The sequence below is a fragment of the Pieris rapae genome, chromosome 11 (genome assembly GCF_905147795.1).
Source record: "Pieris rapae chromosome 11, ilPieRapa1.1, whole genome shotgun sequence".
Taxonomy (NCBI): Eukaryota; Metazoa; Arthropoda; class Insecta; order Lepidoptera; family Pieridae; genus Pieris; species Pieris rapae.
In genome coordinates this window covers 776,522-789,982 of record NC_059519.1, presented here as the reverse complement: position 1 = coordinate 789,982, position 13,461 = coordinate 776,522, and the positions used below count along the sequence as shown (strand labels likewise).

Genomic DNA, 13,461 nt, shown 5'->3' with positions numbered 1-13,461 from the left:
GGACTAGATCGAATATCGATATTTAATTAACTTTCTAGAGATTCAATTAACTTTAAACTTTCGTTTAGCTATGCAAGATAATTTACCGTGTCCAACATACAAATTGAAATTGTAAACGTAAAATGTCAAATATAGCTTTTATATATATATTCGGAATAGAATGTGTTAAAATAAAATTTAAAGTCTTTAATACATTACTAAAAGTTCCGCAGATATATTTGCGTCCGTTCTGTTTCATTTAGAATAATGCAAAGCAAATAGATGATTACTTTGACATCCACTCAAAAAATTTAATGACTCATAATCAAAAGGGCAAACTTTAAAATCGATTTTCCTTTTACAAATAATTGACGGAAACTAAATAACCACCGTTACTATGATCCAAATATACAAAGGAGGTAAGAAAAACTCGAGTATTAAATATATCCTCATACTTATAAAACTTAATATTGATAAAAAATAGGTGATTTCGTTTTTATGAATTAAATTTATGACACAGACAGTACAGACCTTTTTGCGAATTCAATCGTCTGAAAAATTTGAAAGAATGCTAGAAGGCCATTGGTTGCACCTCGAGAGTTCACATGACTGATTCATTTGACATATACACATAGTATATATTATATAATCAACATAATAAACCGATCCGTAATAATATGTCAACCCAAAAGACAGACACAAAGCAAATTCCGATGATTATTAGTTTTAATTATTTTTCAAATTCATACTTAAATTCCATACATGCCTAGATAACAATAAAAAATCATACATTCCAGCATAAATGACGTAAGTGAAGCCATAGTTATCTCCTCCGGTGGTCCCTTTATTCTGCCCACGAACTCTCGCGGTTAATATAATTTATAGATCATTACTGAACATTCCTTTAAGGCTATCAAAGCTTTGTTTTGTCGCGATTTATTATTCATGTGGTTTATAAATTAATGCGTAGGCGCACTATTGTTTAAGTTAACCACTAAATGCATCTATACATCAGTGTTTAATGTAACAAACCAGTCGAATGTTTAAAATTAAACTAATATTTCTTAAGAAATATTTTAATCTTTTATTTTGTTTCATTCGACCTCAGTGTCAAATGTTAACAAAGAGGTTGGGATCAAAAGAGACTACAACAAAATGAAGACAAAAGCTTTTTTTAGATTTACACCTAATTACTATTATAAAAAAACAGAAAAATAACTAATGACGAAAATAAATTAATTATAAAAATGTTTTAAAATTTATTTATCTTTTAGGTCTGGACCTAAGATTTCTACATAATTTGTTTTTCAAATAGGCAAGTAGGTATTCGGCCTTTTGTGCCTGACACACGACGTCGACCGGTTTCCTCACGAAGTTTTCCTTCACTGTTCGAGCGAATGTTAAATGCGCACATAGAAAGTAAGTATGTACGGCACTAGACCGCGCGGCAGGTCACCTACATTGGACTGATCAGATTAAGTCTGCCGTAGGAGAATCACCGAATCAGTGCAGCAGGATGACCTCCAATAGGCAACGATGGCGGATCGTCGTGAAGCGCATCACATCTGCACCTTCTATTACAACATAGAGATCACGATCGCTCTGTCAAGAGTGTACCGAATAAGACGTAAGAGATATCTAGAGAAAGAGAGAGAGTAAGAGATATCTATAGAAAGAGAGAGAGTAAGATATATCTAGAGAAAGAGAGAGAGTAAGAGATATCTAGATACTAACTTGATTATGCGGTGAGACAGAAGAGGTGACAGTCGTGAGAAGTGCCAGCGCGGACGCACGAACAACGTTCGCTTCGCCGCTCTTTGCGAACACGTCCAATGCGTAACGACATAACGACTCGTCGGGAATATCTAGAAAAAAATATTTTTTTAGCTATATATAATATAACTTCCAATAAATAATTTCGTATATGTGTACATATTAGTACGGAGTACAGCTGAGTTTCATCATCGGAGGTCCAGACAGAATACAAAATTCCAACCGTATCACCTCGTTCTCAGCGTTTTTTTAAGGCAGGCAAGCATCCCTACTACGTGGAACCAGCTGCCCTCAGCTGTCCCATCGGAAGTATTTTCGAACCAATAAGGATCCTTCAAGAAAAGTGTGTACCAATTCTTAAAAGGCCAGCAAGGAACTCGGGCGCCTTTTTAGATCTTTTCATCAAAAATTTTATGCTAGTTCCATATAGTCTCTGAATATGCGATCGGAGCAGAATCTCATTGTAGGGTCAATAACCACTATCAATTAATTCAAATCAATTATAATATAAATAAATCAAGTCAATTTCAAGAATTTTAATAATTTGATTACTGAATTATGAGTTACGCCTAAAAATACATTTACGCATATCGTAAACATGTTCTCGATTACGTTCAGTAACCTCATATCGTATTGTTATCAGTATTTACAAGTCACTACAATATAACTATACAAATCACCATGCTAATGCATTTGTAGAATATTGAAGTTATACTTCTTTTGGCGCGTTGGGGAAAAATAATGAAAAGAAATTTTTATGACGCGCGCGCACACCGTCTTAAAAAACGTGAACCCTGAAGTTAGCCATAATCAACATTTTAGTTCATTCCACAAACGTAGAACGTAGAAGGCGAAAGATATAATTTTTGGAAAGAGTTTATCTTGTTACGCAGAGAAGTGCGCATAAATACTTGTACGTATTTTTAACGTATCCGCAAATTGAGCCGGATCTATATTCAATTTTTAAAAAGCCGGCAACTTGCAAGTCGTCTGACAATGTCAGCATCCATGGACGATATCACTGAACACCAGATGTACCGCTTGCCCGTTTGTTATGTAAAAACATTCTGTAAACCCGCCCCCTCTCCCCCCAAACAATAGTTCCTCAGAGGTATACCCTGGTAACGTGGAATCATAATTTTAAACAGGAAAAAAATTGCTAAACGTTGAAGTAAACTGTATTTTGTATCTGTCGTATGAATATTCACTTACATTGCAATATCTGTGGTAAAAGTTGCGTATAACATGCGAGCGCGGCCGTAACTTGTATAGCGGCTGCGCGTAACTCCGGACGTTGGGCGTCCACACATCTGATTACCGATTCGGTCAAGAAACCATCGCAGTATTCACCCCATCGCTGTAACAATTATAACAATTGTGAAATGGTCACAGCATAACCACGTTGATCCAAGTCGAACCAATGTCATAATTTTATAGATATGAAACATATCAATATCGCCGGAGTGTGTACCAAAAATTCTAATCCTTATCAACGTTATCAATCAATCAATCAAATACAACATATATATTATTATATATTACTGGAAGAAATTGTGAAAAAGCGTTACTTAACTTTCTAGAAAATGTTGATTTACTATGTATGTGTATATATGTTAAATTTTTGCGTTTTAACTGTATTTTGTAATGGACAAAAATGCATATTATTACAGAACGTAATAATAATAATAAAATTATTCATGAGAAAATCATACTTCATTAGTCCCGACACTAGGAAGTCTGTTTGTAGGTTTATTTTTTATGTTTATTTTTACTAGAAGAAAAATTGCCAGTTGTACGTGTATACGTATACGTATATGTTTAAAACAGTTTCTTTAGTAAAAGTAGGTTTTGGTGTTACAACTAATAGAACACAAGTCTTATAAGACATTAAGTATGTGCAAATGTGTACGTTCATATGTATTTCAAAGTGTAGCTAAGAAATACGAGAAGCGTATATGCTGTAGATTGAAATCCAATTTAGCTAGCGTAATTTTTATGCGATTTGTGAGTTTGTATCTGGATAGATTGACTATCTTAAAATCCATAGATCGAGGAATTTTACTAAACAGGAAAAGCCCTTTAATGCAAAGAAGCCTTGGCCAATGACAGTCCTTTTGGTGTGGACAAAACATCTGTTCTTAGATGTGTACTGATTTCTTAGTCCATGGAGTTTGTAATATGTAACAGATCGCTGAGAGGTAAAGGTTTCTTAATGAGAACGTTTTTGGTTCTAGGTGGAGTTTAACTGTGGGGTATCTAAACTGTCCGCGATTGGCAACTTTAAAAATGCTCTCTGTTCACGTTCTGACTTAATCAGTAAAAATTCAGCGGTTCCTCCCCATGCAGGTAGGCATTCTAGATAGGACTATCAAAGTGCTTGATAAATTATTAGTAAGGTGACGACAACTATTGTTACGTAAAATAAAACTAAATTAAACTATTTATAAAAGATAAAAAATATAGAAAATTATCGTAAACAGTATCAAGAGTATGGATTTTGGCTTTGCAAGGCTGTTATCATTGCATGTCGTTTGTCATGTAGCAAGATAAAATAGATGTAAATAGATATAGTATATGACATAGATGACACATCTGTTAGAAAACTGCCAGCACTGGTTGGAAGTGAGAAAATTTGGATAGTTCACCTATAGCGCTATTTGCAGCGGAGCATACTAGTAATAAAATTAATCATGGAATTGACATCCTCATCATTCAAAGTTTTGTAGTCGGTTGAAAAGTATAATGTAAATACTAAAAAAATGTGTCATTAAAAAATAAAGGCTTTTCTGACAAACGTGGGCTAATCTAACATTGCTACCTATGGTTGCCTGCCTATACTCTCCAGCGAATGCGTTGCCGGCTCTTCCGGATTTTTAAACTTTACCACAAATAATAATCTAAAAAACACTTTGACATAGTATTGTCTTTTATTTACATAACTTTTATACATTTAAAGAAAAACACTTTTTTAACGGATTATAGTTATGTATTTGTATTTAAACTTATAATAATTTGTACATAATTTTAAATTTATACCGGTACCAGTCACCGTGACCACGCACGCTGTAAAGCACGCGAAACGTCGGTTTAAATTTAAAATTATGTACAAATAATTATAAGTTTAAATATAATAATACATATCTATAATCCGTTAAAAAAGTGTTTTTCTTTAAACACTTTGACGTTTAACTTTGTTGTAAACAATTTATTTATCAACGAAATGTAGTAAAAATTTCCTGTCAAACTAAATCTAATAAATTATCGTAAAAAAACAGCTAAATTATTCCAAATTCCAAACTACCTGAACTGGTATGTCCTGCGCCTTGATTTTCTTCAAAACAGCCATCAACGCGAGCATCGCATCCAACCTACAGGCTTGACCTTTCCTTCCAGCGCTGGATGAGCAGCCACTTAACACCCTGGTTATCATCTTTAAGCTGTGTAATAAGGCTTCCTCGGAAAGATCACATTGTGAGTGCAAGGCATATCTTATACAACATAGTAATTCCTTGAGATAACCTAGAATCAATAAAAAAACTGTAAATTCAATAAAAACTATATTGCATTCAATGTTGAGTCGACTGCCACATGTTAGCTTTTAATATGTATTTAATTAATTTATGAAATATATAATAATAAGAATGTGCCATAGTCGCTTTGGCTCGAAGTGGGATGGGTCGAGTCGACGTACGGAGTAGAATATAAAATATATTTATTATGGAACATAAGATACAGGTATCAGTTATTCTACGTCATTAAATTTAAACCTGTAGGCATCCCTGCAATGAAAACAGAGGATGTGGGCGACAGAAAAAGACGACGTATAATATCTCGGTACTCTTTTAAACAGCAAATCAAGACGCTATATAACACGTCGTGGCACATGCGCACGGGCAATTCCCTTGTTTAACTTTGAAGTTATACATAAATCGAAGATATGTGTAAAGTCAGTGAAGTGTATAATTTCCCATTTTGAGTACTAGATCAACTAGCTTTGGTACACGGTACTCTTATAATGCAATTTCATATAACGCGACAGTCTCTCGTATAACGCGGAGATTACACACGTTATATTTCCGTGACATTTATAATGATTTGTACGCACATATTTCGTTCATCACAATCTTAATATTTGATGTAAATTTTAACGAGTAAATGAAACATTTGCACATAACGCTTTACATGGGGTCATACAACGCGTAATACGCTTATACTCCTACAACGCTGTGCGCACCTTCCGTGTTATACATTCATGAACTTGCCGTGAAACATGAAATGTATTAATAATGGATACAATTAAAATAACTCAATTGTAAAATGCGTACCACTATCGACTCTTAAGTCCCGGATAGGCGGTATGACATGTTAGACTCAAAAACATACATATAGCCTAAAATTATATGCCTCATACATACCTAGCATATGAAAATTCTTCAATTCAACCCGTTCCAAACATGCAAAAAGGATCTTCAGAAGACTTTCCATCTTGCTACCCCTAAAGCCATCTTCCATTATTATGCACCGAAGCAGAACTTTAACTATGTATATCCTGAGTTGTATTACGTCTATATCTTCGCTGGGCGTTTGTTGTGGATAGAGACGATCTCGACTCAAAAGTGCTATTACAGCCGCTTCGTTACCGATAAATGATGATTTTACCCACGACATCGTTGCTTCTATAAAAATTATACATAATGATGAGCCATGTCATACGATTCCAGTCAGTGAATAGCTTATTTAAAGCTTTGCTTCAAACGAAAGCTCGATCCAAAACAGCGTTGGCTAATGCGCGTTTAACGCGGATTTTGGATCGTAGGTGTGAGGCACCTGGACAACGTGACGATTGACCTGTGTCAGTCACATAAGACTGATCACCTACTTGCCTATTAGATTGAACAATGATCACGACACAAACACAGAAATTTGAAGCCGTGATTTGTGCATGTAGTAGCAATGGAAAAACAAATGGTTTTTACATAAAAGAAATCAAAGCAGGTGTCAAATCAAAGTGATATTGAATGATATCAGGTATGAAGTATTTATAAAGAGATATAAAATACTTTGAAACACTTTAAATTTTGACAATCAGTTTCCAGAATGTCTGAAAGATTGTACACATAGTGGCATTTTCCACACCAAATATGTAAGATAAGTGTGCATTACTAGCACAAAATTTAAGAAATAACATGACACACAACTTATGATATGCTAAAAAAAGATAATCTTTTTTTGATACTTGAAAAATACATTTATTTAGATTACATACTCCAAAAGTATATAGTATATATTATCTATACTAATATTATAAAGAGGAAAGGTTTGATTTTTTGTTTGTTTGTTTGTATGAATTGAATAGGCTCCGAAACTACTTGGCAGATTTGAAAAATTCTTTCACTGTTGGAAAGCTACATCATTCCTGAGTGACATAGGCTATATTTCATTTTCAAAAAAATAGGCATCCTTACTAAAATTACGATAACATTAACATTTGTTTATTATTTGATACAATTCTAACAGATGGCGCTGAGTTAAAGGTAGTAGTTTGGCAAGACGACGTTTGCCAGGTCAGCTAGTATACAAATAATTTAAAAAATACAAATGTTCACGTCATTTGGCATGCTAATGTTTTGAGAAATATATATATATGCTATAGCGAATATTAATAAACTTTAATATAAGCCTGTAGGTAAGGAATTGTAAGTCATAAATACAAATACCAAACTTTTGTATATTACATACTTTTACTGAAAATAAAAATTTAACGCCCAACCACATATTATAGTACATTTTGTAAGAACTATAAAACATAAGAGAAGATCTAGTACCTACGCTTAAAAGCCAATAACACACTCGCAAAGCCTTATAGGCGGATATTAATTTTAAATGTCCCGTATGCTCCTTTGCCTGTCAAATGAAAAAAGCCGCTCAAAAATGAACACTGACCAAGATTTACCTGTCTTAGGCACATTGTCCATATAAGCTACGATGAACTGCAACAGTACTATCAGTAGATCTGTGTCACGCGCAGACGCTGGTGGCGATATTAGGAATCGCTTCAGATTCAGCCATTTCAGACTTCCAAACTCTTCGGGACAGACTGTAGACGATGACATCACATGGATATAGCTGAATAAAAATTAAAATCGTGTTTGAACTCGTCTTTTAGTGAATTCTTAAATATACGAAACATAGTAATCAATTTCTACTATCGCTATACTAATACAGAAAATGAGGACAGTATTGTTCTGTTTAGGGTACGATTGAGGTCATGGGTTCGATTGTCGGCTTTACACCAACCTTTCTTTTGCAAAAAACCCCGTTATCCAAGACGTTGCGCCTAAATACTGTCTCCGACACTATCGACATATTTATATGTTCGCAGATTGAATTCACAGTAGCGATATTGTATATATAGTATGTGTTTAACATTATACATGTACTTTATCATATTTTATTAAATGTTTCTCGACATTAGCGTATTGGCATAGTTTGTAAAGATAATGTATTTCTGTAATAAATAAATAAATATTAATTAAAACCAAACGCGCTCAGCAAACATACCTCTCCAAGACACACAGTGCTTCGTTAACCTGCATGTGTGTAGTTGCATTCTCCAAATTCAACAGTCCTTTCGTACAGGAGTAGTCCACACATGCGGACCTAAGTAGTTCCAAATCGTGATCGTTGAGACCCTTGTTAGATTGGAGCAAATGTGGAGAACCGCGGACTTTTTTTCCCCCATTGAGAACCCAATGCCATCGTATACGGATAGCTGTACGCCATTCCGTTTCATTGAGTAGCCAGTCTAGAAATGGTTTTAGTCTATAAGACATTTAATTTATTTAATTTAATTCATTGGGTCAGTCTCGTCTGCAGTGCGCAATGGAGCAAGTCTCCAGCACTGAGACGCGCCGACCCTTAATAACAATTAAATTAATGTAATTTTGGATTACATTTAAATCGGTCAAACCGCAAGAGGAGTTCAGTGATATACACTAGTACTTAGAATTATATACATATATAAAAATAACACAATTATACCTACATATATAAACTAAATTGAAAATTATGGATATCCAAAATGATATGGAGAACTCAATAGTGACTGAAAATATGAAAAATAAACATAACATTTTTGTTTTATTTACTTCCAAAGATAATATAAAATAACTTTGAAAGTTCATAATAGAAATCCAAAATTCTCAGAAATTCTCAGTTCTTGAAAAGAAATTGGTTCCAGTTAACCTACCCACAGATCCATGTTCGGCATTAGGGCTGGTAATCCAATACGTGTTGACAGTAAATGGTAAATTGACTCGCTGAGTCACACTCGAGGGCAGGGCTGGCACTATTTGCCTGGAATCGTCCAGCTCTTGTAAAACGAATCCGGCCCAAGCCAGCAACCCTAGTACTTGTGCGGACATCGTTACGTGGTTTTCGTTGGCGGGAAAAATCAGTATAGCTGAAAAATATGATTTTGAAGGATGGTCATAGAAAAAGGACGGTTTCTAAAATTTTATTTTTGTAGTGAAACTTCTTTAGGCGCATTAGGGTAAATATTTTACAGATGAAACACAATCTTCATAGTATTAGCGTCACGAACATGTGCAGCGTTTTCGTCGAAGAAAAGGGAAAGAGCTATTAAGACTAATTGAGACAGAGTGAGAAAAGGCGAACGTAGCAAGCAAATGAGAAAGATCGAGAGAGAGATCGAGAAGGATCGAGAGGGGGGAGGAGAGGGGGGATATACAAACATATGGAGTGATCATAGGGTAGAAATTAGTATTCTGCCCCGACGTCTAATGATAAAACTACTACTATCTCCTCTGAACACTCTCCATAGTAATTGCGGTACGAGATTCTGATAAACATACAGTAATTTTTGATCCTTACCTCTAAGCAGAAATAAGGGTAATTCAGCCATTTTGGATAGCTCATGTCGGGCGGCAAAACAAATGCTATTTAAGACAGAGACACAACTCAGAGCGCACTCGGGGAACGCTAAGTAGTCATCCACTGTTAGGGACATTCTGAAAATATATTTTGTCATTATTCTATGGTATTTAAATTTTTTATATTAGGTACTTAATATTATACATAGTAAACTTGTTTATTAATTATAAATACATAGAGTATTTTAAAGTAATCGTAAGATAATAAGGAGCTTAACTGTTGTAAAGCACTTGAAACATTGATTAAAGTTTAATATCGAATTCATAAAAATGAATATCACAGTCCGGCGACGCATTCCCTTTAAAAATGTTCAGATAATTACAATTTAATACCTTAGCAAGGCATCAATAATTCTGACCCCATCATATCGTACAAAAGCATCGTGCAGACCCTGCTGCCTCATCATCACGGCCAGCTGCTGCAAAGTACTTCGCCGCAGAGACGGTTCCAATGTCTGAGAAGTGCCTGCCGGCATATACTCCGAACCATCCAGAACTAAATCCTGTTTTAGCACTTCCAGAACTTGTATTAGGCCTGTGGTCTGTAAATGTGAATCGACATTATATGTGTGTGAGTGGAAATCAAAACGATGTACTCCAAAAAGTAAATACACTCTTAAAGCCAGAGGGCTCGCGAGTGCGATGCCGAACTTTGAAAAATTGGTACAGCAAGTCGAGAACTTTACAAAATATAAAATTAATCAATTATTAACTTACCGACACCTTCCTATCGGGTGAACTCGTTTGATCGACATTAAAATCCTGAATCTCCACCCTCCGCAAGGCATTTATTAGGATATCTGTTCGGAGTGTCTCTTTTGGGGGTAGATATTTGGCGTCATCTGAGAAATGCAATGCAAAATTGATAATGAAACTGTGTTTAGTTAAATAGGGCCGACGCCGTTATTTTGTGGAAATGGGCCGGTCACATCAGATGTGTCCTAAAAGTCAGCCTCAGTTGGAATAGCCCAGTGGTAAGAACAGAGAGGAAGGCCTTTTAGAAACTTGGGAAGATGAATTAAAAGAGATAGGGAAGAAAATGTTAGCGAGGATGAGAGACAAATGAATGAATTTGGAGCATATCCGAAATGTTTAATTGTAAAATACATTTGCATTGGACATGACATTTAAATTTATATAGTAGTATTAAATGTTAATCAACTTTCTTATTCATTACAAATACATTATTATTTAATTTTAATAGATATCAACACATTTCTTTATCGTTATAAACACAACACTCTGTAAAACGCAAAAATGAGAGAAATTTTTAGTATAACACACAACCCATACATAAATTCATTCTTTATAACGCTAAGCTTTTCTCTATTACGATTACGAAGCAATATCATGTAAATGCTAAGATTAACTCACCTAAAACTCCACATAGCGAATGCGCCGCATACATTTGCACAGCCGGACATTTGACAAACAAGAGGCGGACCAAACCCCAGACCATTTCGGCTTTCGACACCCCCATGCACTCCACTATGTCCGCTTCGAGGGATTTGCAAATCGCCTTTCCTGAAACAGAGTTACTAGTTCAAGTTCAGGACATTTTATTATTACTATATATAATTAATTGTTACGTAGTGACCCCTGGTTCATTAATAATAATGTGTTTTGAAGTGAAACTTCTTTAGGCGCTTGAAGCTAAAAATTTTACGGATGAAACGTCACGAAGATGTGCAGCGTTTTCGTTGAATAAAATGAAGAGTGCGATTGCGACCGATGGAGAGAGAGAGAGAGAGTGAGAAAGAATACACGCTGTTGGATGATGTATTCGTTTAGTAGAAGAAGTTTTTAAATATTTATATTATCATTAGCACGTATTCAGTGCGTAAACAGTGTAAATATATTTATACGAATACATGGATCGAACATATACCTTAGTAATAATAAATTAACAAAGAAGTTTCACTTTTGACTTGTTTGACACTATATACGCACGCGCCTCTTTTTCTAGGAATTAGACTCCTCTATAGCCCAGTCATATTAGGGCTTTCACCTCGGAATGAAAGATAATAAGCTGAAAATTGGTATGAACCTTTGTTTTGTCATTCTAAATGTTGTCTCAAAAGTCACAATCGTTATCGTGTCCGCGTCTTAAGATATTCAAGGTCAAAGGTCACAAAAATCGGTTTTTCGCGAATATCTGGCTTCCAATCGGTTGAATGAGATTTGCATTTATTATAAAAGTTGTAGGCTATAAAATTCCCTACAACTTTTGTTTAAACTTTTTTTTCATACGACCAACCGTTTTGAAGGTAGAGCGCGAAGTGCACATAGTACAGTCATATACGGCCTAATGCAAGGTCAAGCGTGAGTTATGGTTATCAGTACGTTATAAAGTCAATTATTTACTTGGAAATTATAATTATTAAACAATGCCTATTATTTATGTACTAACTATTAATTATTTATATTTAATTAAAGTAAGTAACTTGATTATTTATATATAATTATTCATATTTAACTATTTAAGTATAAAATATTATTAATTCTGGATTATATATTTTAGTTTTATTTTAAGTTAAAATGATAGTAAGAGTATATATTTTACACATATTTTTATTTATTATTAAATACGGCATAATATACATTTATCAAAATGTGAGTTCAAATATCAAAAGTATCTTTGTTGATTTTAATTGTAATGAAATTGGAAATGGAAGCTAATTATTTTCTTCTTCTTCGTCTTCTTCTTCTTCTTGTCGCTCAAAAATTATATTATTATCATTATCTGTCATGTTCATCTCCAAACCTTCCAGAATATCGGGATCATATGTATTTTCTTCATCGGGATTACTTGGATACAGTGAAGCGTTGAGGCAAGCTTGTCCGTTGCATTGGCCGCAAGCTAAAGAACATTGTAGCCCTGATTTTCTGCATCCACAGCGGGAACCACAACCATTTTTGCAATTGCAAAATATTACGTTTAGTAGTTCGGCTGGTGCTGGAGGTAATAACGTTCGTATGGGCTCCAGGATTTCATTTTCAAGCATCCAGCCCCATTCTTGAGGTTCTAAGTCCTTCCCTAACCACGTTAGAATCTGGTAGTAGACACGTTTCATGTGTTGATGAGCTGCTACACTTGTTGGTGGAAGTGTTGACAGTTGTACAGGTTTATTTAGTTTTATAAATTTGATGAATTGCGTGTAGCGGAAATGATCAATGTTGTCCTCAGATTTTGGAGCATTATATAATGCCAACAAGATGCGCACTCCATTTTCTAATAATGTTTGTTTTAAGCAGTTTTCTTGTTGAAAAACTTCCACCAGTTTATCTAAATCAGGAATTTTTTCCAATGCTCTAGTAACAGTTTTTTTTTCCTTTTTTAAATAGCGCAGAAGTCGTGTCACAGCCACTGAATGCGTCTAAAAATAAAATGTGCTTTTTAGTACGAGGATATTGGTCAAAACTTTTAGTAGAATATATTTGTGTTTTGACATTGCCTTTGCCAACTTTTTTCAAAAAAAATTCCTGATGATGTGACTGAGTACGTCCAATTAAAATAACGAGCAAATCGATATCTTCTCCTATGATGACAGCAGTCTTTTGATGTTCTGATAAGGCAATAGCTGTGTCAATGATGAGAACATCAGCATCATCTCTGGCTTGTTTTGTTGTGATATTAACAGTTTTAAATTTTTCAACAAGCATGTCGATAAATTTTTTTTTATTAGACCGATTTGATAAAAATTTTTCTTGACTGATTGGCACAACCATTGTTTCGTCAACAACTTTTATAATAAAT

General features: G+C 34.6%; 1 protein-coding gene across 1 annotated transcript in view; it reads right to left on the bottom strand.

Annotated features, from left to right (window-relative positions):
• The window catches only part of LOC110991554 (rotatin), a 34,590-nt gene that overhangs the window by 14,919 nt on the left and 6,210 nt on the right, over positions 1-13,461 (bottom strand). Inside the window, exons 12-22 of the mRNA XM_022256933.2 lie at positions 11,079-11,228; positions 10,422-10,546; positions 10,038-10,246; positions 9,646-9,782; positions 9,002-9,214; positions 8,314-8,557; positions 7,706-7,878; positions 6,168-6,428; positions 5,054-5,271; positions 2,965-3,109; positions 1,714-1,844 (exon numbers count right to left, since the gene is read on the bottom strand). Of these exons, the coding sequence (XP_022112625.2) occupies positions 1,714-1,844; positions 2,965-3,109; positions 5,054-5,271; positions 6,168-6,428; positions 7,706-7,878; positions 8,314-8,557; positions 9,002-9,214; positions 9,646-9,782; positions 10,038-10,246; positions 10,422-10,546; positions 11,079-11,228 (2,006 nt within the window). The remainder of the gene's footprint in view (positions 1-1,713; positions 1,845-2,964; positions 3,110-5,053; positions 5,272-6,167; positions 6,429-7,705; positions 7,879-8,313; positions 8,558-9,001; positions 9,215-9,645; positions 9,783-10,037; positions 10,247-10,421; positions 10,547-11,078; positions 11,229-13,461) is intronic.